Source organism: Salarias fasciatus, chromosome 18 (genome assembly GCF_902148845.1).
Source record: "Salarias fasciatus chromosome 18, fSalaFa1.1, whole genome shotgun sequence".
NCBI classification, from domain to species: Eukaryota; Metazoa; Chordata; class Actinopteri; order Blenniiformes; family Blenniidae; genus Salarias; species Salarias fasciatus.
Genome location: NC_043762.1, coordinates 21,066,544 through 21,093,892, shown reverse-complemented (window position 1 = coordinate 21,093,892; position 27,349 = coordinate 21,066,544). Strand labels below are relative to the sequence as shown.

Genomic DNA, 27,349 nt, shown 5'->3' with positions numbered 1-27,349 from the left:
ACTGGCAACATTACAGAAAATGTGAAGATAAACTGTAAGTTTTGATGTTTATGTGAACACCCTGCGGACATGGCCAAAGTTTGTAATGTATAAATTTTTATTTTTACGTTTCATGTAAACCTAGATTGAATAACACAAAAAAACAAGTTTAAAAATTATTGAGTATAAAACAAATAAAGCCGCTGATTACTTTTTTAACCATATATGCTATGCAAATTAGAATTTGTTGATTTATTGTGAGTCTTTTTTAAGTTCAACGAAATGAAAAGGGAGTAGTCATGAATACCTAAATCATAATATATCCAACATAATAAACAAAATTATGTTCTATTAAAAAAACTCTCCTCCACTTGTTACCAGCTCTGCAGCTTTTGCCACTTCATGAAATATGTACAGTTGCATTCACAACTTTATGTCGTAAGATACCTTTTTAATACTCAATTGTGCTTTTATAGATAATCACGCTATGACTTAATAAAGTACGAAATAAATAAATTATAACATAAAAAATATGAAACTATTTCTGAAATACTTCATTCACTCAATTCGTACCAAATAGACGTGTCATCATGAAGTACAAATATTTTTAAAATATTTAGAACGTATACAAAAATACAGAATCCAATTATCTAGTGTCATAACCGATTTAAATTATCAGTATAAATTATAAACATTCCATACTTGAACGCACCGTTCAGACAGCAGTGCGCCCCCTGCTGGCGGAGTCCGGGTGGGCCGATGGAAACCGTCCAATCCGGGTGGATGAAGCAGTGAGATTGGACGAATGGAGAGGCCGCGCTCGGTGGTGGACTGCCGGGACATCCAATGATCGGACCGGTTGTAGCGGTGTCTGCGCGGTGCGGCCGTGAGCGCACTGGATGGGACGGGACAGAGCTTCATGGGGGACGCAGGCGACAGCGGCTAGGACCACCGCTCCCACATCCAGGAGGGACGAATCCGCAGCGCGGAGACACCCCCGCGGCTCCACGGCGCTCCGCTACCGGGGGATCGCACCAGAAGAGATAACGGAGCATGATTACGTTGCATTTGTGGTGAGCGGAGGGGGGTGGACAGTGGGAGAGAGGGAGGGCCACGCACACACACACACATACACACACACACACACACACACACACACACGCACTCAGCTGCTTTGTAATCACCGTCGCTTCTTTCTCTCCCGTGTTCCCAGCGTCTCCTCCTCCGACCATGGACTGACCGAATCCCTCTCCGGATGATTTGATGGGGCTGCTCAGAGTCATGATGCCGCCCAAGTTGCAGCTCCTGGCGCTGCTGGCGTTCGCAGTGGCCATGTTCTTTCTGGAGAACCAGATCCAGAAGCTGGAGGAGTCCCGGGGAAAGCTCGGTAAGTTGAGAGAGCGGCGGCTGCAAGCCCGTTAACCCGACGCAAACGCGGCCAGGCTGCTGCTGCACGTTCCCCTCTCGGATCAGGGTGTTGGACGAGGGCAGTCCTGCTGTAGTGCTTTTGAGCCAGGAAGAAGAGGTGCGATCCAGACAAAGAAACATGTCCTGATCTGTAGTGTTGTGAACTAATGCAGTTTACGCAACGCGTGTAGAATATAATTTGTTTGGCACAGGGTGAAACTGAAGACAGGCTTTTCGTCTCTTCCTGTTTCCTTTTGACAAAAAAGTTGCGACTGAGTGCTGCTATGAGTGAAACTCAAAGTTATGCTCATCTTTGCAATATTTATTGGATAATCTGGCAGGTATTGCCTGGTGAACTGGATAAAACAGAGTGCTAGAAATTCCCAGACAAGGTCAGGACAGTATACTTTAACCTCAGAAACACTTTGCATGCTGCGATTTGAATGAATAAATACCTCTGGAAAAGCTGCTCTGCTTTGTAAATCTTCTAACACACAGTAAAGAATGCTTCTGTTTCTGCAGCGATGGGAGAACACGGTGGGATAGCGGTTAACAGTGAGAAAGTTCCCAGCTCAAGTCCAGCTGGAGCTTTTCGTGCGTTCTCATGCAGGTTTTGGTTTTCTTCAGGGTCATTAGTTTCATCCAACTCACAAATAGTCTACCAGATGGATGGATGGATTTGACTTACTCTGTTAGACAAACCATTGAAATCAATATTTAACTTTTATGTTATGCACTTCTCATTTTCAGTGGTTAAAAAAATGCCTCCACCCAGTTTCATATTCTGTGCACTTTCTGTTCCTGTGATAATAATGTGGACTGTGAGCTGAACATGCTGGAGTCATTTAAATAGTCACTGTTGTGTATGTGAGATCCTGTGTCGGGTCAGGAGGATGGTCTGTTTGAACCCTGAGGCTGGTCGCTGGGGGGAAACAGCAGAGATCAGAAAAGAGCTGCTTTCTAGTAATATGGTTGGTTGACTGACGACACCATCCTGCTGCAAATCCTCCGCTGCCCTTTCACCAAACTCTCTCCTCTGATTGCAACGTGGTCGCCTCGGCGTTCAAATCCCATTGCTTGCTCCCATCAGGGGCTCAGTCCCAATAAAGATCTGGGACATTGCGGGATTATCTCGCTGGTGCTTCCACTGTGGAGGATTTTTTTTTTTTTTTTTAAGGCGCAGCAGAGCAGGCTGTCGGAGGGTGCAGCCCGGCGTACCTCAGAGGTTCACGCCACGTCTCATTGGCTTTTCGCTGAGCTGTGGAGCAGGGAGCAGGAGGATGTTTTGGCTTTTTCGTGATGGTTGCTCACATGGCTTACAGCAGCTCTTAAGAAGAAGAAAAAACCCCTTCACGCTGTTGGAAATACCTCTGCTTGTCAAGGCATTTGTAGACAAGACCAGGTTAGACCTGGGTGAAGCAAGGCTGGGAAATCACAAAGTGTCCCCATGCTGTGTATACAGAGGTGTGATTAGAGTGAGCGCCAAACAGTCCGAGTAATCTGAAACACTGGGACTTTTGAAGAGTTTGAAGGTTGCCTTGTTGTGTCTCCTCGGTCTGTTTATTGAAAGCAGAAGCTGTCTGAGAGATGAGGCAGAAACATTCAAATGTTGGATTTCAGCCAGGCCCAGAGATGTAGATATGTCTTACTGGCTTAATAACATGATTTTCTGTTTCACGTTAGAAGCTGAGTTGCTTTTCGTTGATGGTTTAGCACATCTACTGATTAACGTTCAGTCCCCCGACAGACAAGTGAGGTTAAACCTTTGTTTGTGGCTTTGTGCAGTTTGTGCCGTGTTCTCGGTCTTTTCATGCAGTCTTCATCACTACTTGAATAAGGAGGTCAGTCAGTCGTCTGATGAGGAGGCAGTACATCAAATATCAGTGAGACCAATAAAGTGAGGAGAAGTCTCCAGGCTGGTGGAGCAGAGTAACGGAAAGCCGAAGGTAAAATTGGAGAGACTCCCTGAACAGGCTGGAGGATGAGGAGGAGGATGAGGGGCGGCTGCTGCACACCACCTGCTGTAATACCATTCAGACAGCTCTGAATGGCTCTGTGGTGACGCAGGCTGGGAGGTAACTGGGTAAAGGCAGTACGTTAGAACCAAAGAGCAGGTAGTTCTGACAGAGAAGGAAGATGAAGAGGCACAGATGTGTGTTTGCTGGTGGGGGGGAAACCGAAAAACAAGCTTCTTGTGACTGTGCTCAGCATTTTTTGTGGCATTAATAACTATTGCTAACATTAGTAATGTGATTCCTGACGTGCAGGAATAAACGCTGGCAGCAGTGGAGGCTACTGTGTCGGCTCTTTTAATTAACCTCGGCACCAGGCTGGCATCACAGCGAGGCAAAGCTCGGCTTCTGACTGCGAGTCAGGGAGGCATGGAGCCGTGGCAGCGCCTCCGTCCTGCATGATTTACATGGCTCTCTCTGCGCAACACACCTGATTCAAACAAATGGGTCATTATCAGCCCTCTGCAGAGCTCATTACCGAGCGGCTCATTTCAGCCCGGCGGCTGGAGCCCGGAGACGGCCGGGCCGAGCGGCACAGCGGTGCTTCAGGGCCAGAAACTCAGAAAACGGGCTCTGTGGATATGGAGCTGTGCACGGATCAGCTGACGTGAAATTCATGAAATCAAGCTGCTGTTCAACTTATTTGGAAGGAGCTGAAGGGGAATTGACTAATTGCGAGAGTTTGTTGGGCGCCTAAAACGTTGAGTCTCCATTGGGGAGAACGTCCAGGCCAGGTTGTAAATAAAGCGTCGACCAGCCGTCTTCACTGAACCGGGTCTCCCGGCTGAGTTTTCCCATGTTGGAACAATCAGGAGTCCTGCAGGGACGGACGGCTATATTGGCCTGCGACGTGGTTTAGTGCTGCCGTAAAGGGCTATACTTTACACCCAGGGAAAATCCAGACTCTCCCGGGCTACACACACACACACACACACACAGCCTCCCTGGGTGCTGAAACAGAACCTGAGAGCCCCCACCCCCCAACCCAACCGCCCACCGCTGCCGCCGCGGGAATCTGTCGACTTGGCAGAAAGCGCCGTGACGGATGACCGGGCCGAGCAGACGTCTGTATACCGGAGCCCTGAATTATGTGCCGCGTGGCCGGATAGCTGGGAACGGAGGCGGGATGCTGACGGGCCGCTCACGTTACCAGGTACGCCTGCTGCAGGTCCATTTGTGGGAGGAGCTCTTTATGTCACGATCCCGTATCGTTGACAGTTAGCTCCTTGCCAGGCGGGATGACCGGCGGGAGAGCCCATCGCCCGGTCGAATCGTCTCCCCCCATTAGACGCCGCCCGCAGGGCAGACAAGCTGCGGTTTGCCTCCAAAGCTAATCGTCGTCCCACGGTTCCAGCGAGCGGCGTTCCTGCATTACAAACACGCCGCCGTGCAGCTGGGCGTCCCGCTGTGGGCCTAATCCATTACACCCACGGTATTTCCTTCCGGCCGCCGCCGCCCCTGCAGGCTGGGTCAGCGGCAGCGCAGACCGGCGCCGGATCGATGGATGGAAACAAAGAGTCGAATGAGGATTCCAAGCTTGACTCTACCGATCAGCGCCGCCACTGGACTCTCTCACTTCAGGAGCTCACCTTGAAGAATTCCACGCTACGTACGAGGGCGGCGTTCGCCAGTGACGCCACACCGGAGACAAACTCCTGGACTTGATTGAGCTGTGATTAGATCTTCTGAAGAAGTTTAGGGAATGTAATCAGTCAGCTGGATGTGGGAGCCGACTCTGATGAGATTTCTCTGAGCGCGAGCTTTTCAAACGGCGCTCGCAGGGCCCGAACCGCAGGGGTTTTCCTGCTGCCTGAAAAGAAGAAAATGTAAATTGCCTCAGGATTACAATGCAGTTTAGTCATTTGTATTTGCCAAAAATGTGCCTTCACTCGGGGGATCCTGCTGACATGTTTTTTTTTCTTCTTCTTCTTCTTTGGTATGTGAGGATTAATTTGGCACAGCTTGTTTTTCGTGTGTGAAAATTTCAGCTTGTGCTGCACTGGAGATTGCGGGATGGGCCTCAATTTAGCAGAATAAGCTCAGCGAAGTGAGACGTCGTGTTCTGATGTATGGATACCGGTTGCTTTTACTTTCAGGAATGCTTTCCTTCTGTCCAGCTGGAAGCACGGCCATTATAAAGCTCAGCGCGTCGTTATTTACATAACACCTCTCTGTGGTGTCTTTCGTTCTAGATCTCGTTTATTTCCTTAGAGGAGAACGTTCATAAAAACACGGTTTTTAATTTTCGAAATCTGAGGTCTGATACTGTTTTTGAGGCTCTAAAATCGTTAAAAAAAACAACTGCAGCACGTGTAGCTATGTGTGGCAAGTTAATGTCAGTGGGCAGCTATGATTTATTGGGCGCTACATAAATAGAAATGTCGCTGATAAAACTGTCACCTTGTAACCGGAGAGAAAAAAGATCTCTGTAGCTCTGCCCTGCAGGCCATGGGAGGTTTGTGTGTTTCTCAGCAGGACGGATTCTCTTCCCTTCAACATTGTCGCCTTTTATCTGCTGGCCGTTATTCAGCCTGATTAAAAGAATTGGATTTCCATTTCCATCTGTTGCGTGCCGGCGTTTTGGGTCCAGACACAGACGTCTCTGTGGCGGGCGCAGAGAGAAGAGGAACGCCATTGAACGCAGACCGAGGACGGGGATGCATGCGCCCATTGTCGGAGCGTTTGACGCAAGACTTTCAAGCATTCGTTTGACCGGCGTTGGACCGTCAAACTCCCGGCACGGCTTTGAATTTGACTTTGATGGCCATGCCAGGCAATTTGCGGGCCGCCCTGCTCAAGGGACCCGTGGAACTGGTGGAGAATTTGCTCTTGAAAGGGACACCGATCAGGCATTAGCGGAACTTTCCGCCTTCGCCGCCGGCGCTGAGGCGACCCTGCCGTCCATCGGCCACTCCGCTCCTGATGCAGGACCTTGAGCCGCGCGGTTGTTTTTTCTTCCTGAAGTCCCATTTTATTGATGATCCGAGCGTCTGCCGCGTTTCCTCTTCCTCCCACACGTTCGTTAAGCGTGTCGGCAGGTGTCTGTGACTCACGCCGCACCAAAGGGCTGCTTCCCTTTTAAAGCTAATTGGCGGCACGTCGGCGGTAATGCTGCTCTCGTGTCGTTGCGTGACTCCAGGTGTGAGCCTCTCCCTCCTGAATGTGTAAAACCCCCTTCTCTCCTCTCCTTTCTTTTTTCACAGCGCTCCGTCTCGCTCTGAACTCTCCCTGCCACCTACCGTCTCTTTTTAGCCTCCCCCCGGGAGCGGCGGCGGGAGTGTGTGTCGTTTCTTCTCACTCCGCACCTTGGCGTCTGCTTCGACGAGCAGCCGGTGGCGTCTTCCGCCCCGGACGCTCGGCCTCTCTCGGAAACATGGCGTCTGGGTGGCTAATGGAGGGAGCCCGCTGCGTGTCGGGGATGGATCTGCTGTGGCAGGCTGAGAGGCGGAGTGCTGCCGGCCACACCGGGCCTCTGCAGGGCTTCGATTGGGCCCGTGGATTTATGTCCCCCGTCCTGCACTTTGTCTGAGAGGGCAGCGCGTTCCCGTGAAGTGGCCGTTCTCACGGCGGCGACCGGGGCCGACTCGGCGCTCGCTGCCGATGACGGACAGGCTAATCGGGGTGTTATGGACGGTTTCACACCCTGGATGTAATTGGAGGCTGTTCTGGAAGAGAAGAGCAACCCTCTCCCCCGCTCCCGCCCCTCACCCCCCTCACCCCCTGACCTCCTCGGCCTCTCCCCGCCGTCTTCCTGTCTTCCTGAGTCACTGCTCGGCGAAGGTGTCGGCCCGCTAATCATCTTGAATATCCTGTGGCACCAGAACCCTGCAGGCTGGTGGGTTCTGACTGACGGCCAATGAGATCCGGTTATTTAATCGAGATGTAGATCAGTGGAAAAGTGAGCATTGACACTGGATGCTGCTGCGACTTTTCTTTGTCTTTATCTTCTAGGAAACCCTCCTTTTAATTTCACATCGTAGAGCATACAGGCAAAATGAGACGGGGAGATGGCTGCTCTCACCCACCCCTCTGTGAAAGTCCAAAGTTTGGTTTGCAGAGATAATTTTTATTTCCAGCTTTATCAGGAAGTGCAGTCTCTGCCGGATCTACTTCTTGATCGAGGAATGTATGATCTCCCTTCTCCCACACTGAGCCGCACAGCAACATGCTCGGGTCGCGACCTCTGCTCACGCTCAGCATCAGGTTCTTCTCTTCACAGCAGCCCCCAAGTGTTGAAGCTCTTCTCCTGCGTTCTCACCCTGGAAGCGGATCTGTTTCCGCGCGGTTGGGAGTTAGCGGCGCAAATAAAGAGTGTGAGAACACAGCCTTGAGCGGCTCCAGCGTTGAGCACGGTGGAGTTGATGCACACGATGTTATGATGAGAATGGAAGCAGCGACGTCTCGTATTGACATGCTGAGGCTCGCTCCTCGCTGGAACCTGCAGCTTTTCTCACAGCTGATGGTATCTGTGGTCGGATTCCTCAAATCGCAAGTTTCTCTTTTAGTTTATCATTCTTAGAATTCACTTTATCAGATCACATCTAATAAAGACTCTGCTCTTATTCAACTTGTTGGTTGTATTTTAAGCGATTGAGACGCTTCCCCTGCTTTACGAACCTCACTGGGTGAAATTCTGAAAGGAGAATATCTGCAGCTGGCTGCTGCTGAAATAAGGTGCTGCCAGAAGAGGAGGAAGTGTGGAGGGGAGGTGCGGAGGGAATAAAAGAGATGATTTAATTTTCATTGTGACACAGAAATATTTAAAGCCCCGGCTGATAAAAACCATAAGCCAATGAAAAGGGGACAAAAAAAAAAGCAAACCTGCAGCTTTTTTTTTTTTACAACCAATTTGATCAGAGTAGGGAGGGATGAGGGAGGAAAAGAGAAGCTGGAGGAGAGCTGGCCGTCTTCTCTCTCTTCTCTGACCTCTGGTTCAACTTTGCTCCTAATATCTGCGGCGCTGGCGCGAAGCCGCGGTGATCCGGTTTACCTGCAACGTGTCCAGAGCACAGCTCGCCCAGCGAGGAGCCGCCGAGGCTGAATGTTTGCTTCCTTCTCCCAATTTCCTCCACCGATTCGGCGAACAGCTGTGTTGTGTGTGTGTGTGTGAGTGTGTGTGTGTGTGTAGCAGCACTTTTAATGAAGTCGTCTGGGCGGTTGGATCTTCAGCTCTCCCAGTCAGACGTTCCCCTGCTGGACCAGGATCAGGCAGTTTGAGTGGCTGCTTCCCTTTCTGGTTTTTATTGACTTCTTATCAGGCACTAATGCGACCACCACCCGACCGATTGATCAAGCTCATTTATTTCCCTCAACTTGTCTGGGTCTTCCCCCCTGTGTGTTTTTGCACGGGTACTACAGAGGATTAGATTGTATCTCGCTCCGACCTTATTAAACAAAGTCGGACGTAATTAATTGATACCAAAAAGTTTTTCGTCACTGTTTCTATAGCAACTGTCTGCAGCTCGCAGCCGGTCAGTGAGAGGTGTTTTTTGTTTATTTAGTTTTTAAGTGAACACATTCATTTTTATGATATTTGAAATTTAATTAGATTTAATTTGTGTCACAGAGAGAAGCCCAAATATTCCACTTGACGTGCTGTTGGAAAGGGAAAAAATGTTGGTATTACAGATACAAAGTCGCCAGCTAACCTCAGATGCATGATTTTGCACTAAATTAAGAAACTGGAGGAAATCCAAGCACGCTCAGTGAGAACATGCAAACTCCACATAGGAAATCTCCCCAGCCTGCAGTCAAACCAGCGAGATTCTTGGTCTCAAACACGATGCAGATCAACACTTTTCATTAAACCCGCTGAGTCGGAATCTGTGGATGAACGCTGAGAAAGTTTCATGTGAATAAATCACAACGTGAAAGATGGAAATCTGGCTTTAAAAAACGAGGGGATACTTTCAGCAGCATCTTAAGGATTTGATGTGTATTTATATTCACTAGTAACCTCACACACACACACACACACAGGAACAGGCTGAATCAATTCCACATGGCCAAGTTTATAGATTTTAAGCTGACAAAAAAGAGAGAGAGAGAGAGAGTAAAAGAGGGCTGGTAGTGAGTCAAGACTCCGTATTGACCAGAATCCGTGTCGGTGAGTAAAGTCGGAGCGATTCGCAGTGACCCGATGAAGTGAACGCCGTCCAAACGGCCTGCAGACGCTCGGGGGAAGAATAGATGGGAAAATGATCTGCGGAGAGGCGGCGCTGACCGAACCGGCCTCACTGCAGAGGCGCTCCGTCGCCGCTCCGTCACGGTCCTGGGTTCTGGACGGATCCTCTGCGGCGATCACCTGCCCGCCCCATCCATCACTGAACCTATGAATAGCTGTCGTCTGCCCCGTCTGGATAGAGTGTGGAGTTTTCCCCGGACCCTCGTATACATGCATTATTAATTATCTGTGGCGGGGAGGCGGGAACGCCGGGTATCTCGGCTGTAGCGCGGAGCCAGATCTCTGCTGTTATGCAAACACTGTTGTTATATCAGGACAGGAGGGCTCAGAGTCGTATTTTAGTGCAGAACCTCTGTGCTTTCAACTATTTGTGGATTCTTCATGTCTGCGGATCCCACTGCAGTGTTTCGGAGGTTTTATCTGAAGCGTTGAGCCATGGTCGACGTTTTCACTGTGGCTTCTTTTCCTCCTAACAAACGTGTTTAATACCTCCTCCTCCTGACAAGACCCGACTTCGATATATTCTCCTTCTTCTGAAGCACAACTGCCTCTGAACGTGTTGGCTAATTCCCACTGCTTAGTCATTGACAATATGTGCCAAGATGAGATCTGGTCCAATCAATCGCCGCTTTCCTCCCCTGTTCGCCACAACCTGTCAGACCTGCCTTTACTTAACAAGACAGCGGAATGATGGGATCTGCCATCTGTATAAATTGCTCCATAATCTCATCTGACTGGCTGTTTTCTGACGAGGCGCCCGAACGCGGCCCCCTTTACTCTCCCTGTTTTTCCAGACATTATCGGCTCACCTGTCAGACGGCACCGCCGACTTCGATCGCACAAAAGACATATTAGCGGGGGAGAAAGTGGCAGCCTGAGCCACGATGATTATCTTCCTCATCTGTCCCGGATTGTTATCATTAGCGTGGCGGCATGCCTTGCATTTAGACGAGGAAACGGGTGGCAGCGGCCTATTTAGTGGAACATCAACGTTACTCCAGCAGCTTGTTTTTCATCTGTCGTTTCTCTACACTCAGAAAGAAAGGGGTGATCGCAGCTGAAGTCGAGTTTTAAAAATGAGCGAACAGTTTGATCGGTATTTCTGCCAATGTGACGGTTTGAATCCCGCCTTAATGCTCAATGTTTAACTCAGTTAAGCAGGTCTGAATTGTCCCAGTATTGAAAACAATCGGTCCCTGTCTGCTCCTGCCGGTGCGTCACTGCAGCAGCAGTGGGAATAATAATACCTGAATCCCACTGCAGTGAGAGACTTGACTTTCCTTTCCAATTAGAGAGAACCAAGCATTCGCAGACAACAGTATCTGCAGTTTTCCAGAAGATCTGCATATCCAGGGAAAGGAAATCCTTCATTGTGCAGCGCTCAAAAAATAGGAATATTCTTAGAAAGATGACTGATTCAATAGACAGTCATTTCTCCCTGAAATCAAACAAGTTATTTGTAAAACTGATTCAGTTATTTAAAAAAAAAAAACAGAATATGTAAGAATGCTTTTTCAAAATGTTCTTCTGCTATCTAAACATCTTTCTTTCCATGGTGAAATTTTATTGACTATGAGCAAATATAGAGCCTTCTCCAAAGGAATAAAAAGAAAAAAAGTTGTGTTGGTCACCAACACAACTGAGTTAAATAATAAAATAGTTTGACAGTTGCTCAGATTGACTCGTGTGATCGTCCACCGTTTTCACTTTCAATGGTGTAATTGTGTATTCCAGACCCATCTCCAAACCACTAAAGCGTTTAAACTGTCTGCGATGAGTCCCGCTCTGTATCTGAGGAATGCTTTGTCGGCGGCGTCTGACAGAGATACACAGAGTGCTACTTCTGTCAGAAAGAGAGAGAGAAAAAACAAAATTTCCAACATATGCAGGATGTGTGACCTTTTACACGGATTGTTTGTGCTGAATTCAACTCCTGGGATCATCGGCAGCAGCAATATCTCCAGAGGATGGAGTGCCCCCCCCACCCCCACCCCTCCAGGCATGGTGAAAGTCTTACCCATGACCTTAGCGGCGCCTCCTCCTCCTCCTCCTCCTCCACCTCTCCTGTTCCTGTTAATCTCTGCATCTCTCAGTGAAAGCAGGATTACTTTGAAAGTCATAACAATGAAAAACTCTTTGGCCTTTATTTATGGAGCCTTGAAAAGCATTGGCACCAAGTCCTAGAGTGGAAATATCACCTCACCTTGAAACTTTCCTATATACGAGGATCTACAGTGTAGCCGGGAGGGACGGACGGGGGTTCGGTGTTTCTCAATCTGCCGATCTGCTGGGTTTTTCACAAGAAATCATCTCGAAAATGTTTCCTCAAGAGGACGTAAAATAGCAAGTATGAGCTGCTTTTTGTTGTTGTCATTGTTGCATAGCAAAGGGAGCAAAAATGATTTTTCCTCATTGTTCCCCATCGAGTTATTCACTCACTATTTGTGACCGCAGGAAAATTATGTGCAATTGCTTTAATGATTAATTTCTTCACAGAAAAACAAACTCTTGTTTGTTTTGTTTCCCTTTATCGCATCAGGTTGCGCAATGACTGAATAAATCATTAACCTTTTCAAGCATTTCTTGGAAAGTTACCAGCCAGCATCACAGCAGCTTGATCGACCCGACTGTGTCCTACTGACCAGTTTTAGATCAATTCAGTACAACCAGGAAAACAGGAGATCATCTGTAAAGAATCAACTCTTCAACAAGCTTCTGAAGAAAGGAGACTCGACAAGAGCAGGAAGCTAGAGCTATTAATGCTTCTCAGTTCATTAAAACTTGAGTTTGATTGATGATAATATTCATTTAATTTCTACAGCATCTATAGCAGGGCGATATTTTCATGAATCTTGCATCACTGAAGTTCAGTCTCCATCTAATAAAGTACCTTTACGATATGACGATGTTATGCTTTGACACCAGTGCGAACCGAAAGGTGTGTGTTCCAGCATCGTCCACCCAGTGAAGTGTCTTGAGCATGTTCCCCCCCCCCCAAGACTAATTATCATCTCTTCTTCCAGTCAAAGGTTAATGGGGAATTACATCCATCCGCCTTTGCGGCAGCTTGATCCGTATTAATTGGTTGCTAAGCCACTGAGGCCGGCCGAACGGGGCTCTGCGACGCTGGTTCATTTTTAAAACCTCGAGGAGACAGACTCGGCTAAAAAAAAAAGAAAAAAAAAAAAGGTCAATTTTGGTCACAGTGCTGTTTTTCTCTCCACAATTTATTTGACGCTGTCTTTTTAGCTGCTGAGACTCAGAGGACCGAAGGTGCGGTTTAACATAGAAGCTCATCAGCAAACGTTTGGCCCCAGACCCCGAACGCGTTAATCCGGCTCTGCCCCGGAGCTCCGTCGGATGAGATTGTCTGGCTACGTTTCCGACCTGCGTCGTCCTTGTCTCCTCCTTTCTTGCTCTCCTGTCTCCTGCAGCTCTACTTTGGAGGACAGACCAGTGAATGCGTCCTTTCATTGAGGGTTGATTTCGCACTTGTGTGTCAGTCAGTGGGGGGGAAAAAATGCCTCAAAGTCAAAAATAAACCCCCGATTCAAAAATCTGGCCTAAGCGCACCAGGAAGTTGGGTTTTTCTGTCATCGAATGAAACAAGTGTGATTCTGTGTGTTTATATAGGACTTTTTATATTACTCTATTAATCCGAATAAAGCCTAATTCTGCTCTAAAAGGACCATGTAAACACCTGAAAACTTTATTCTCCTGGGTTTATTTTCCTTTGGGAGCGGAATTATACGCTAATTAGGCTCGACTTCATTGTTGTTGTTCTGCGCATGCGCTGTCGCGATGACGCAATTTTACAAGATGGCGGCCCGCGGTCCGCGTTTCGACAATTTATTTAACGGCAGTTTTAGAAGAATTTGATATAGTGAAACGAGGTGATCGATCGGCGCCTAACAACGCGGACATTTTCAAAGCTGTATCAAAGTTAATCGAGAAAGAAAGACAAGAGAAACGCTATTTACTTCCGGGAGATGTCAGTAACGTCACGGCCGCCCCCTGTCCAATCAGAATTCTTTATGTTTAATCCATGAATATAATTCTGAATTACTTAATTCAGAATAAATTAATTCCAAATTATAATCATCATGTAACCACACTGAGTCCGTCTGCAAGATCTTCTAAAATCACTTCATGAAGGCATGCACTTTTATTCCCGTTCTGAAAGGCTTGACACAATCCTCTCGGAGCATGTTTCGTGTTTCTTGAAGAAGAATACTAATGCAGGCTGAGCTCTGTTCGGCGGGGCCTGAATCTCCCAGTCAGCACGCCGTTTCTCTCGTCCTCTCTGATAATCCACTCTTTGCTAAACGGATCCTAATGAATTAGAATAATTAGAAATTCGGAAGTGCACACTTTATTCTAACGTGCTGCAGCGGTGACATAACTGTCCCCTTGGAAACCTGGCAGTGCAGAACAGCCGCATGCATCCAAGTCTATATCGAGAGAAGAGGGAGAAGCAGCGGCGGCGGCGGCAGCAGTGGTGGCAGACTAACTCGGTTTTTATGCAGCAGTAACCTAGATCTCTCCTTCCTGTCATCCTCCATTGATTTTGCAATCCAGTGGCATCCAAGCAAAACCATACAAGCCGTACACCTCAGTCTGCCGCCGATAGCCAATCTCTATTACCCACCTAGCTCAAGGATTCGGTTGGAGGGGCGACCCCTCTCCGGGGAAGCGGCAGCGGGAGGGTAGGGAGCGAGCTCCAACTGGCGGATCGGAGCGCTGATAGATTTATGAGCTGCTCGGGGAAAGGATCATCTTTTCTCCCCCACTTTTATTATCCCATCAGATCTGATGTGATGGCAATAATACATGACGGCCTGTCACATTTCGCCGATCTGCCGGCGAATATGAATGATGATTTCCAACGCTCGCGTCTAATCAGCGTGAAATTGCTTCGGTAAATAAGTTCAACTACCAGCACTCCGTCTTCCGCCTGTCCCTCACTCTGAATGAAACTCGGAGTAATAGGCTTGTAGTTGTCACAATGTTTAAGACCGTGTTGGCTTCACGGTTCATAATTAGCTTTTAATGCACAGAGACGGCTTGAGGGGGGGAAGAAACCGACGGAAACGTGGAATGAAAGGAGGCCCGCTGTGTGGCCATAGTAATTCAGGCTTTTGTTCTCTAATTAAATGACCTCAGAAGGGAGCGCTAAGCTGAAGTTTGTGTGTGTGGCGCCCTCTGATATGAAGGTCTGTGCCAAGTGTGTTCAGGCTTCCAGTGAATAGGGCGTCTACTACAAAGCCTAAGAAGCCCTCTCCGTGCTCGCTTCTCCTCCTCGCTGGTTGTTAGAAATTTTGGCACAAAACGCCGTCTTGAACAAGTGGTTTCGGGGCCCCTCACATAGTTCAGGATATTGTAGAGAGAGAGACACGGTGCCTTCTCACTCTTTCCTCGGTTTGCTTTGTTTGAAAGACTTGGTTTCAGGCTGGAGCTACCAAAAAAAAAAAATCTTGTTTAAAGCAAAATGAAATTTACAGTTGAAAGGCTTTTAAATCTTGAACCGTGTGGCAGATTGAAATCAGTTTTTCTTATGTTGACCTGAAGGGTTGTTTTTAATTGGAATTGTGTTTTATGTTTAGTAAACATAAAAAAGCAGCTTCTGTTTCCTCCGCCCTGATAATCCACAGACCTCACAGTCAGCCACTTTCCACTAAATGAATTGTTCCAGTTCAACTGTTGACAGCGAGGTCTGTGGATTATACACAGTAACAGGGACACTGGAACCAGTTGCTCTTGAATATTTCAGCACTCTAAGATCTTTAAAAAAACAAGTTTTCTTCACCCTTGTCTTGTTTGTAACATGGCAGGAAGCATAAAGTCCTTAAAACGAGGATAAAAACTAAAAGGTGGGAAAGAGTTTGGCTTGCATTCACATCTTGCTGACCCCTTAAAAGTGGTCTCTGGAATATTAAATATTAATCATCAAACACGGCTGCTAAAGCGTTTGGCCCGAAGGCAAGAACATATCAAAAGTTTCCTCCTCGACTCGCAGGAACCAAGATTTCCACATTCAAGGAAAGCCAAAGCAGCTCAATGTCTGTTTGTTTTGTAATTCTAAATGTATTCTTGGTGAATGTTTCGTTTGGTTTCGCAACACTTTGCGGTTCATGTGTGACTCAGTCGCCACAACAACAGATTCAACTAACTTGGTTCCTTCTGTAGTTCCTGGTCAGTCTGTTATTTTCGCTCTGTTGTTTTCTTCTTTATTCTCTATTCCTCTGTCTTACTGTCCATCGTTATAAAAACAGTCCATGTGTCATCTGAGCGGAGGCTGTGAGCGTCCAGCGTCTTGCTGTCGGTCGCTTTAGAGGAATCCACGTCTCCATCGCGGGCCGTTCCCTGCGTTGACAGCCGCCCTCGCTCGTTCCGACCACCTGGCGCGTCCGCCCCGCGCCGCGGCAGCTGGCGGAAGCGGCTCCGTCCGTAACCAGATCCAGCTTTGATGAGGGGCGCATTAACAGCTGCTCAGGAGAGCGTAAGCCAAGGGGCTGTGAGAGAATGTGTGTGTTTGTGTGTGTGTGTGTGTGTTCAGGTTGACGCAGACGGAGGGAGAGACTGGACATCTTAATTGGCGCTGGGCGCCAGGTGCCGGGCCGCCCAGGCCGGTCCGGGCTGTAACTGTGTCTGTTGCCAGGCGCAGCTCCAGGCTGGCTTCTCCTCAGAGCTCCCACGGGTATTAGGTGCTCCGGCGGCGCGCCGCCTCCCCTCGCCACTCTCCATCCTTCCTGCGGAGCGCCGGGGCTTTGTCAACAGCCGTCAATCTGAGGCCGATTCAGATGAAGAAAAGCCCGGAGGGCGACAAAGGCCGGGCTTCTCTTTGTGTGCGATCTATTCACGCCGAGGCTCCGAGGCCCCGGCTTTTCTGCTGCTCCGTGCGGCGTTCCAGACCCCCCCCCCAGACCTCCTCCTCCCTCATTTAGCATGCATTGATGTCCTGCAAACATCCAGTTAGCCATCAAATAACTGTAGCCTTACCTCCTCACCGCCGGCCTTTAACCCTCAACCCGTGGCCTCCTGCTCGTCGCCATCTCGCCGCGCTTTTTATTAGCAGCGTTTCATCGTCTCACGTCTCCTCGACAGACTCGCTCGCCCACACGAAAGTTACGTTTCTATCCGCTTTAAAACAAGAGCGCCGGCAGTCGCTCGGTGAGCAGAGGACACTGAAAGTAAAGGTAAAGGACAGATATTAAAGCTCCGTCTTATTAGCGTGCAGGAGACGTGGCGCCGCAGCGTGAAATGGGTTCCTTACAAAAATGATGAACTAATATTCCTGCTTGACATTATTCTTGATCCCGGGTGTGAAGCGGGGAAGGAGTTTTCGCCGTCTGCTCACCGGCGGAGACGATGTTCAAATGAATTAAAAATCCGTTTTTAATTAAGTTAAACTGGAGAGCCGCAGGGCCTCCGACAGGGACGGCTTAGGGTGTGAAAGTGACCAAAATTTAGGACAGATTCGGAGCGTCTTTGTGGTGCGTAATGGTGAATGTCGGTGTGTGATCATAGATAGACCAGTGAAGAAGCTCCGGTTATTCAGGAGGTCGAGCTTTTGGACATAGCTGTGACTTCCAGTCTTTTTAAATTTCTCATTATTGACTTTTTGGAAAAGTTTCTTTACAAAACATCAAAAGTCAAGTGCAGTTTGATAGCAGAAAAGATATAATAAGTAACTGACTGAAGGACGTTCTGCTCCTTCTGCTCACTTTCCCACACGAGTTTATCAAACCGGGGCCTTCTCTCCCCCCAGAACGAGCCATCGCCAGACACGAGGTGCGAGAGATCGAGCAGCGGCACACGCAGGACGGCCTGCGGGAGCGGGACTCCACCGCCGCGGCGTCCGACGGCGAGGACGACGTGGTCATCATCTACAACCGCGTGCCCAAGACGGCCAGCACCTCCTTCACCAACATCGCCTACGACCTGTGCGGCAAGAACCACTACCACGTCCTGCACATCAACACCACCAAGAACAACCCCGTCATGTCCATCCAGGACCAGGTGGGAGCGGCGGCGGCGGCCGGTCGGCTCTGAGCAGAGCCGCTCTCGGTGCTCACCAGTTTTGGGTTTTTTTATTCAGGTGCGGTTTGTAAAAAATGTAACCGAATGGAGGGAAATGAAGCCGGCGTTTTACCACGGACACGTCTCCTTCCTCGACTTCACCAAGTAAGGAGAGGCAGAACACACACACACACACACACACACACACACACACACACACACACACACACACTGCTGTTTAATCTCTGGACTCCACCTTGTGGCCAGTCAGCCCTTCTCTTCCACAGTTTGCATGTTCATCTGTAGGATTGTTCCTGGTGAAGTTTCTTCACCTGTTTTTAAATTCACTTTGCAATGCTAACGCCCCCCCCCCCCCCCCCCCCCCCCCCCCCCCCGCTGAGATCTCTGACTGAAGCCATTCTCCTCAGATTCGGGGTGAAGAGAAAACCCATCTACATCAACGTGATCAGGGATCCCATCGAGCGGCTCGTGTCCTATTATTACTTCCTGCGCTTCGGGGACGACTACCGGCCCGGCTTGAGACGGAGGAAGCAAGGAGACAAGAAGGTACAAACTAATCATTCAGTTCCTTTTATTCGACGGGTCGCGTTCTTTGATTTTCAAGCTCATCTTGGAATAATTGGACAAAGATGTCGACAGATTTTCTTAAGACTTGTTATGTTGGTTAAATCTTGCACATGGTTCCTGAAGCGTTCTTATAAACTGACCTCTGAAGTTTGGATTTGATGCGTTTTATTTTCTTTTAAAAATTAATTTTTATGGGTATTTCATTTATATTGCATTGTCTTCACGCAGTTGTGGACAAAGTAAAACAGAATGTGACTTTAGTGAGAAATGTCTTCTCGGTGAAGTTTAGACTTTGCAGCATCGTCCTGAGATTGACAGTCAGCTGCGATGCCTCCATTTCTTCACAATGTTTTATATAGACACACTCATACATAACCACACACTCCTCATGCCCTCTGTCTGACGATGAGGATTGTTCTCAGTACTCTGTCTTCCGCCCACAATCCACTGACACACTTGTTCGGTAGTAAGCGGTCGTAGTTGCGATTGTGTGTGTGTTTTGAGAGTGTCCGTCGCTCCGTGTCGGTCTGGGTACAGGTCAGGGTATATACCCCACCCCACCCCACCTCCTGCCATGTGTCAGCCGGGACGAGCTCTGGATCTATAAAGTGATGGTTGAATTATCGGAGGGTTCTCGTGTTTTAAATGTCTCTGGGTTTCAGCACACCTGCCTCCCTTCATGCGATATTTTCAAGCTTCGGCAGAGTTTGCCTCTTTATATGTATGGATAGCAGCTCTCATTTATTCACTCACTTATTTGTGTAACATTTTATTATTTGGATTCATGCACAACAAGTGATTTTCATTCCTTGCCGATGGAAACAATCTGGACGTTGAGGGAAAGCCAATTCTCGCTTTGAGTCACTGATGGCTTTTCCATGTAACACGCTGATGAACTGCACCACCAACTGTTCGAAGGGAATTAAAGAAAAAAACCAAAAAGACACAGATAGCAGCGTGCACTTGGCTCTCCGTTTAGATTTTCTGTCTTTTTTATTAAGAGTTGCTACATGACCCACATCCTCAGGAAGCGAAGGCCTCACTTGAGGGCTGCGACTAATTTGGTTGTATTTCTGTTACGACGACAATAAAGGCTTGATGGTTTCTGATGCAGGGGCAGAGGCTCCCTCCGGAGCCGAATAAGTGGTCATAAATATTTGATCAGGCACAGTAATAACAACACAACTGATGTTTGAAGACAGACTTCAGCCGCTGATCTGTTTCCGCCGTGTTTTTTCGCTGCAGACGTTTGACGAATGTGTGTCAGCTGGAGGCTCGGACTGCGCTCCGGAGAAGCTCTGGCTCCAGATTCCTTTTTTCTGCGGTCACTACTCTGAATGTTGGTGAGTATTCAGAAGTTGCCCGCCACGTATCTGGTTTTCTCCACCTTTGCTCTGCTGTAGCTGCAAAACTGTTTCCCTTAATGAATTCTGTGATCTTTCAGCCGAAACCGAATGCGAGTCGCTCCCAACAACGAGGCGCGTTTTGCTGAAGTCTGAACTGGCTTGTCGAATGACGCGAGGCGTTCATCAAATAAACAGCATTTTTGCGACAGCATATAGGGAACACTTGGTCCACGCAGTACCCAACTGAAAATATTCTTTTTATTATCTTTTGTTGGCAATCTTGCGCTGAATAATTTAGCAGCTTTAACAGACTGTTCAAAGGGATGTGCCTTATTGAATGGTATTTATCAGTGATAATGTTCAATACAACCCTGGATAACTTCGAGTTTCACCTGTGAAGAATGTGGGAGAAACTACGATGGCTGTGAAACTCCCGTCTTGCTGATCTGTTCTGTGCTGCTGTGAAAGCTTTATCGAGTACCTCAGCGATGACTTGTTGACTTTTAAGCTATCTTGGCTGACAATGAGTTAAAAAAAAAAAAAAGCTTTAAACGTCACAACGAATTATTTACCCTATATATGACAGCTCTGATTTTAAGACAATCCCCTTTTGCAAACCAAACACTGTTTTATGAATGCAATTAAAAATAATCAGGAGTTAATTTCAATATTTAAAATAGTGGTAATGGTATGTGATCCTCTCTGCTTTTAAAAGCATTTCAGATGCAGCATTTTACTGCCATGTGATCATTACTCTCATCTCAGGGTCCTGAAATGTAAATTTGCACCTTGATCAGTGAAATTTTCCTGACCCCAGAGCCGTCGTTCGTGTTGAAGTGTTTTCTAAGGATTCACTCACACACTGCTGTTTAACTCTTTCATGGGATTCGCTTCAAATAAGAAAACCAAGCTTCATGCATTGCTCCCTCAGGCTGCGTTCTGTGCAGGAGGTCCGCTGTCTTGGTTTGTTTGTTCCGTAGAGCTCAACGTTAAGTCTCATAGTCCTTCTCTATAACTTTTGCTTCACTCTCTTCACGCGATCTGTGATAACTCTCTCCGACTCGATCCTTGCTCCGTACATGGTGATGGTTATCGGCCTCTCTCTGGCTCACCTCTCCCTAATCCCTCCTGGAGTCTGCCTTCCATCATGTAACCATCAGACCTCTTCAGGAACGTTAGCGAAGCCTGGATTTGTCTCGCGGCGGTGCTCTCATTGAACGCCCCTCAGGAACTTTAGATAAATGATGAAGATAAATCGGTGAAGTTGCTGCCAGAGCTGAATTGTATTTTTTTTTAAAAAGATCTTTTTTATTGATTTTTAAAGTTTATATCCCATAAGAGTAGAAAATGTATATCTTGTGAATACATTATTCAATTCACTGACTCATTCCAAAAGTACAAAGAAAACATTGTTCATCGAATCCTGACACATTGGATTTCCTTCCCCTCCCAAAGGGCCACAGGTGCCAAAATGCGTTTTAGTATCAAATATTCAGCAAGTCTGAGTAAAGTTTGTGTTTAATGTTCTCAAGCTTTAAGACGGCACCTTTGACCCAGTGTGGAAACCATGTTTAGACGAATCAGACTTTATTATTTCAACTCTCAGTTCTGTCACTAAATCACTCTTCCTGTCTGCATCTTAATACCTGACAGCTCTCCTCTGTTTCTCCCGTCACACTTTAACATCCGTCTCATTCCCACCCGCCATTTCTGATCCCTTTTTCACAAGTGTTGTTGGAATCTTTCCAACCTGGCCTGAACAGCCACGCCAAAAAAAAAAAACGATATCTGCATCTAAAAGGAAAAAAAAAAAAAAAAAACCTGATCTGTGTGCAGGAACGTGGGCAGCCAGTGGGCTCTGGAGCAGGCCAAATACAACCTGGTGAACGAGTACATGCTGGTGGGGGTGACGGAGGAGCTGGAGGACTTCGTCATGATGCTGGAGGCGGCGCTGCCGCGCTTCTTCAGAGGAGCCACCGAGCTGTACAAGACAGGTGCTGCACCTGCCCGGCGCCTCAGCTCTCAGGAGATCAGCTATTTCACGGCTCGCCGTCGATACGCGCACGTGGCTCGGCGCGCCGCCCTGCCCGGGCGCATGATTGCAGCCGCACATTAGCAGCTGGAATTGCCCTTCTGGGAATTGAACGGTGATCAATATGCACTCGCGCCTCTTGCTGATGTAGTTACAGATTAGTTACAGCGAGGGCCGCCGGAGTGAATGATGTGGAGCGCAGAGAAATTCAGCCCATATGCCCCCCATCAATTCCAGCTCTCATTAATCGGGTATTTATTTATTGAAACGGACGACTTGAGCTCCCGATAGTTTCAGTTTTATTCAGACTGCAGCGACTGCAGCACAGTCGTCTCGTGGAAAGTCGTACAAAAAAAAAAAAAAGGCACAAAAAGCAGTGGCTGGTGATCTGCATGCTGGCTGGAAAATTCAGTCTTTATTTGGTGACCCTTGTTCCATGCAGAGGCGTCACAAATGTCTACTGAATCGCTCAGTTGTCACCTGGTTGCCAAGTTTCTGACGCTGGAAACGGTTTGCGTGCTGGCAGCCTCGCCGGGGGCTTTAAAGGACGGCGTGCGGCTTCAACAGTCGAGCCGTAATAATCCAGTTTCAGGAAAATTAAAGACAGGATTTTGCGTTTGCTTTCATTCTGGCAGTGGCATCGTGGCAATAACACTTCAGGAAGTCTCTGCGCAGTCAGGCGATGCAGGACAAATATACACAACAAAATCATGTTTCAAGTTAAACAGAATTCATTTCATCATGCAAAAAGCACAGTTTCATAGTAAAATAGCATTTTTAATCAAGCCTGCATTGAAATCGGACACAATAGGACACTTGTGTGCATAAATGCTGACTGTGATTCACTTTCCAAGATTGAATTCTTGTTCTCTTTCATCACAGGCAAGAAATCCCACCTGAGGAAGACCAGCGAGAAGAAACCGCCCACAAAGGAGTCCATCGCCAAGCTGCAGCAGTCGGCCATCTGGAAGATGGAGAACGAGTTCTATGAGTTTGCGCTGGAACAGTTCCAGTTCGTGAGGGCGCACGCTGTCAGGGAAAAGGACGGCGAACTCTACCTGCTGGCGCAGAATTTCTTCTATGAGAAAATCTACCCGAAGAACTGAAAGAGGCGAGGTTTCTGCAGAGGAGCGTCGGCGGAGGCCAGGAAGACTGAGCGCTGGGGGCGGGAGGATGCGAGCCGGGGCGGCGGCGGACCGTGTGGCCGCTCCGGCGGCGGCGGTGATTCACGCGTGTTGCCGGCCAGCTGGACCAGCGGCTCCTGTTTCTTGCAGCGAGCGTCGGCGGGCCGCGTTCTCAACTCCTCCGCTCCCTGTCAGGCCAGAGGTCGTCTGAGCCCGAGGACCCCCTGCTGGCACGCGTCCCACATCGACCCGGCCGACGAGACCGCCACTCCCCGATCTGCTGTTCTCTATCCAGACGAAGCGTCTCCACCGGCTTTGTACTGTTTGTTTGTGTTTTCTCTCTTTATTCTGGTTGTCGTTTGTATGTAAAGACTGTTTTTCACGGTGGAACGACTTCCCCGCCACCCGCCTCCACCACTAACGCTTAGAAACGGGCCTCTTCGCTGTACCGTCGGACTTGAGCGAGAACGTTTTCCTGAAATAAACCTCCTGTGACCGCGGACTGCTCACCGGGGCGTGTGTGTACATTTTCTACTGTAGATGTGACTCGTAGACGTGCAGCTTTCCCCAGGACGGAGTTTTCCTGGGCGACGGAGGCTTTTACACACAATATATCATCCAAGTGCATACGATGTTAAAGATGCTGCTTCTGTAAATATTTAATACTTTTTCCAACCATTTCAGAAGTCCTCCTTAGTGCTGGTCAGCTCTTTTGTTTCACTTTTTCACAAGTATTTTTTTTTTCTTATTATTGTAGAATAACTGGAACCGAAGAGCTCACCGATATGTGACATTTAAAGGATTACGGAGTATGCCTTTTTTCTTTCACGCCATTTGTTTTTAGAGGAGCCATTCTGGTATTACGCTGAAGCTGTAAATGTAAAGCTGCAGCGCCGAAATGTTCGGCTTCGCCACGACTGGGAATGAGGAAACACTGTCTGTCTGCTTCTGTACCATAACCCTGCTGTAAAACCGCAGTATTGTTTTCACTTTTGGTTTTTTTTTGTACCTGGAAATTGATGCGTCGATTGGAGAGTCTCAGAGGTGTTGAGGCAGCTTTTGTTACCCGTTTTCATGCCAAGCCAATCAGCTGCAGCTTTCAATTTAATGGACTGATCAGAGAGGAAGCCTCTCTCCAACACTGGGCCCGTTGTGATTCTCGCGGCCTTGCTGTTGATTTTTGTACCTACTTGATAAATCACCAACAAGGCAAAGTGAAAAATGTTGGCCCCCACAACTAATTCATCTCTGTCATAAAGTTGGGGGGGGGGAAAAGCACCACTTATCTGGATGAGCTGTACGGATTTACAGCCTCTATTTAAACGTCCAGATAAAAAGTTGCAGGGTTTTTCCTCTGATGACTTCCTGTAAGATCACCTCCCGGTTTTTTTGTGCCTTCTCTACAGCTCTCTCTCTTTGTGTCGCAGTGTAGAAATCACACGGCTGTCATGTCTGTTTACATCTTTTGAATGATAAATAATATACGGATGAATTTTGAAAAAAACCCACCATGGATGCACGTGTCTTATTTTTAGAATTCATTACTGAAGTGATGAGCAGTGAGGGCGGCTTCCAATGAAGCTGGATTATTTTAGAGCTGCCGCTGTCCTGCAGAGGGAGGTAAAGAGCTGCTCTGTGTGTGTGTGTGTGTGGTTGTGTGTGTGTTCCCCCACACTGAAATCAATCCAAAGCAATGTTCCTCTTCCCTTCCATGCAGCAGCACATCCAGTGACCAGGGTTAAAATACCCGCAGCGCTCTGTTTTCCGTACAGGGAAGGTTGACGTGAGCTGCTGTTCCCACCTCGTGTTTCTCACCCCTGCTCCTCGTTAATCCCGGCATGGACAGCCACCAGCGGCTGGACTCATCCCGATTAATCTCAGATCGTTTTCCAGTTCCAGCTCTCTGGCTGTGACCCTCTGACCCAGATATGCAGGGACCGTGTGTGTGTGTGTGTGTGTGTGTGTGTGTTTCCTACCGCCTGTCCTCTGGAGATTTATTACACCTGAATCCATCTATTTAATCAGGAAAAGGTGTTGTTAATGGGTCGGGATATAAAAGGATTATGTAAACACTGTGAGGGAGCTGCTTGTTATCTACACTCCTTCACCTTTATTATATCCTAAACATTCATCTGAAGATTAGAAAGTTTCTGATCAGGGCCCGCACTGTGGAATAACGGTTACCATGCACTCAGGCCTACCTGGTTGAGGACCATTCTGTATGTTCTGCACGTGCATCGGTGGGCTTCCTCCCGTGTTTCCTCAGCATGTGGACTTGAACCAAATCACATTCAGCGTCACCCCTCCGAGCTGTGTTTTGCTCCCTGTTTGTTCAGGGTGCATGTTTGACTTCCAGGATGAGGTGTGTGTGTGGGGCGTTAGATGCTGAAAGGCTCGGTCGGATGAATCAATATTATTTACAAAGACAAAACAAACAGTTTCTAGTTTGCTGATGGAATCATGTTGACCTCTATGCTCTTTTACGTCGACTTCATTCTTTATGGAGTCGCTTCTCTTTTGGTGTAAATAAATCTGTCTCTGCCTGGTAGTGGGGAAACAATAAAAAAGAAACTGGCAGCCATTGTTGTAAATTATAGCAAAAATTAATTGGATATACATGATTAAAATTATTTATAGAATCTTAAACATCCTGAAATGTCAATGAACGATGCTGTTGCTCTAAAACACTACGTAATCAGCCTATTAATCTTGGGAATGATCATCATGTTTATGGATCGTAACACACCCACAGATCAGTATTGCAGTGTTCATTTGATTATAAAAACTATGCTGGAAAAACAAGGGCAGAGTTACATAGATTTAACAGTACCTCATTAAGGCAGATATCAATGAAAGTAAATGAAAAGTGCTTGTAAACTGTTACATAAAATCTCCTCTGCGAGGCTCCGAGCCCAGGGGGGCTTATTGATCACTGATCCCTCTGTGAAAGGCAAAGCAGCCTCGTCCTTTATGAAGCGCCTGAGAATGTCACAGAAATAAAGATGAGACCTCTTCTGGGAATCTAAAAAAGTGACTCATCATTTTAAAAAGTCGATCCAACAAGGCCTCTGTGGTTTTTTATTACATGAACAATGCTCGGTCTATGGCTGACAAAACCGGCGTTGTTGTTGTTCACAACAGTAAATATTTGAGACGCTTCACCGCAGGCAGAGAGCCCGGTCTCTGAGACAGACATACGGCCTGTGATGACCGTGTCCCTGAGGGACACGTAGTGCAGCGGTAAGTCTTCTCACTCAGGTGTGACATGTCTTGCTCCGGCCCCAGCGGAGAAGAGGTAAGCGTTTGTGCCGTGGTTTCTGCAGGGCAGCTCCTCCTGGCAAACCAAAAGTAAACTCTGACTATCATTTCTCATGCCATCTAATGTTTGTTCTGCAGCTCTGAGTGTCAGCAAACTCCTGGAGCGTACGCTGGACTTGAGTTATTCCTTCTCAGGGTTTGGTGATCAGTTTGCAGCGACTTTTGTTATTTTGAAATTCTATGCAGACACCACCTGATTTATTTAAGAAAGTTATTTATGTTGGCCTGTTAACTAGCTGTATGACTGGACTTATTGATACAGAGTCTGAAATGGGGCTGTTGTAATGTTACTGATACTGTATATAAATATAAAATAATTTAATGTATTACACAACTTCTAAAAAAGTCTCTACTGAGCTCCACAATTTAAACTAATGTTTAAACCTGATCCATTTTGTTCTTATCAAAATGTTGATAGTTTGAATCATAGCTGCATTGTTTTCTTACAAAAAAAAACTGAACCAACTTTATTGAATAGTACAGAAATGTTCTTTGAAAGAAGTTGCTTCTTACATTTGAATTGATTAAGTTAGTGACAATGGAATCGTATCACTAGAAATTCAGTGACTACTTGAGTAGCATTTGAAAAAGAGTACCTTGTAGTTTTACTGGCCTTTTTTATTATTAATATTAGAACTTCTACTTGTAATTGAGTTTAATTTTAGCAGTGGAGCTGCACTGCAGTAGATATTTTCAGTGCTTCTCCAAAGTGGTGTATTCGATTAGTTAAAGAGATTAACTTAACTCAGAGGTTAAAAATGGATGAAAAGGGCTGATTTTGCTGATTTTATTTCAAGTTTGTTCTGACACTGATGTAGCACTCTAAAACAGCTAGTATATTTTGCCTAATGCCAGATCCTTAACCAAATGGCCAAATAGGTTTACATTAACAAATAAGCTATATAAGTTTTAAACCTCAGTGAATTACAACAGTGTGGATCACAGAAATGTACAGTATTAGTTAGTACCTTCATCTCATAGTAAGAAAGTCTTAGGTTTCAGTCTGGACCAGATCTTTCTGTGTAAAGTTTGCATGTTCTCCCTGTGCATGCTTCTCTTGGTAATCCAGTTTCCTCACATGGAAGAAAGACATGCATTTGAGGGTAATTAATTATGTGTGAGAAAAGTAAGATGTGATTTACTCTGCAGAGAAGTGAATACAAATACATGCAGATGAGCATCAACAAACAAGCTTTTAAAAGGGTTTGAAAGTGGATATTTTGGGGACTAGACTACCAATGCAACCAGCAAAAACATCTCTGGTTTGAATCCAGGCTTAAGGACTAAGTGCAGAATTTTTTTTTTATTATTATTAAATGTATTGTGTGTGGGTTTTTGAC

General features: G+C 47.1%; 1 protein-coding gene across 1 annotated transcript; it reads left to right on the top strand.

Moving 5' to 3' along the window:
* Window positions 1-759: 759 nt before the first annotated feature.
* Window positions 760-23,952, top strand: hs2st1a (heparan sulfate 2-O-sulfotransferase 1a). Its single transcript, XM_030114495.1, has 8 exons — window positions 760-1,052; window positions 1,193-1,366; window positions 17,351-17,601; window positions 17,681-17,766; window positions 18,030-18,168; window positions 19,435-19,532; window positions 21,372-21,529; window positions 22,450-23,952. The coding sequence occupies exons 2-8, from the start codon at window positions 1,243-1,245 to the stop codon at window positions 22,671-22,673; spliced, it is 1,080 nt and encodes a 359-aa protein (XP_029970355.1). The 5' UTR covers window positions 760-1,052; window positions 1,193-1,242; the 3' UTR covers window positions 22,674-23,952.
* Window positions 23,953-27,349: the final 3,397 nt, after the last annotated feature.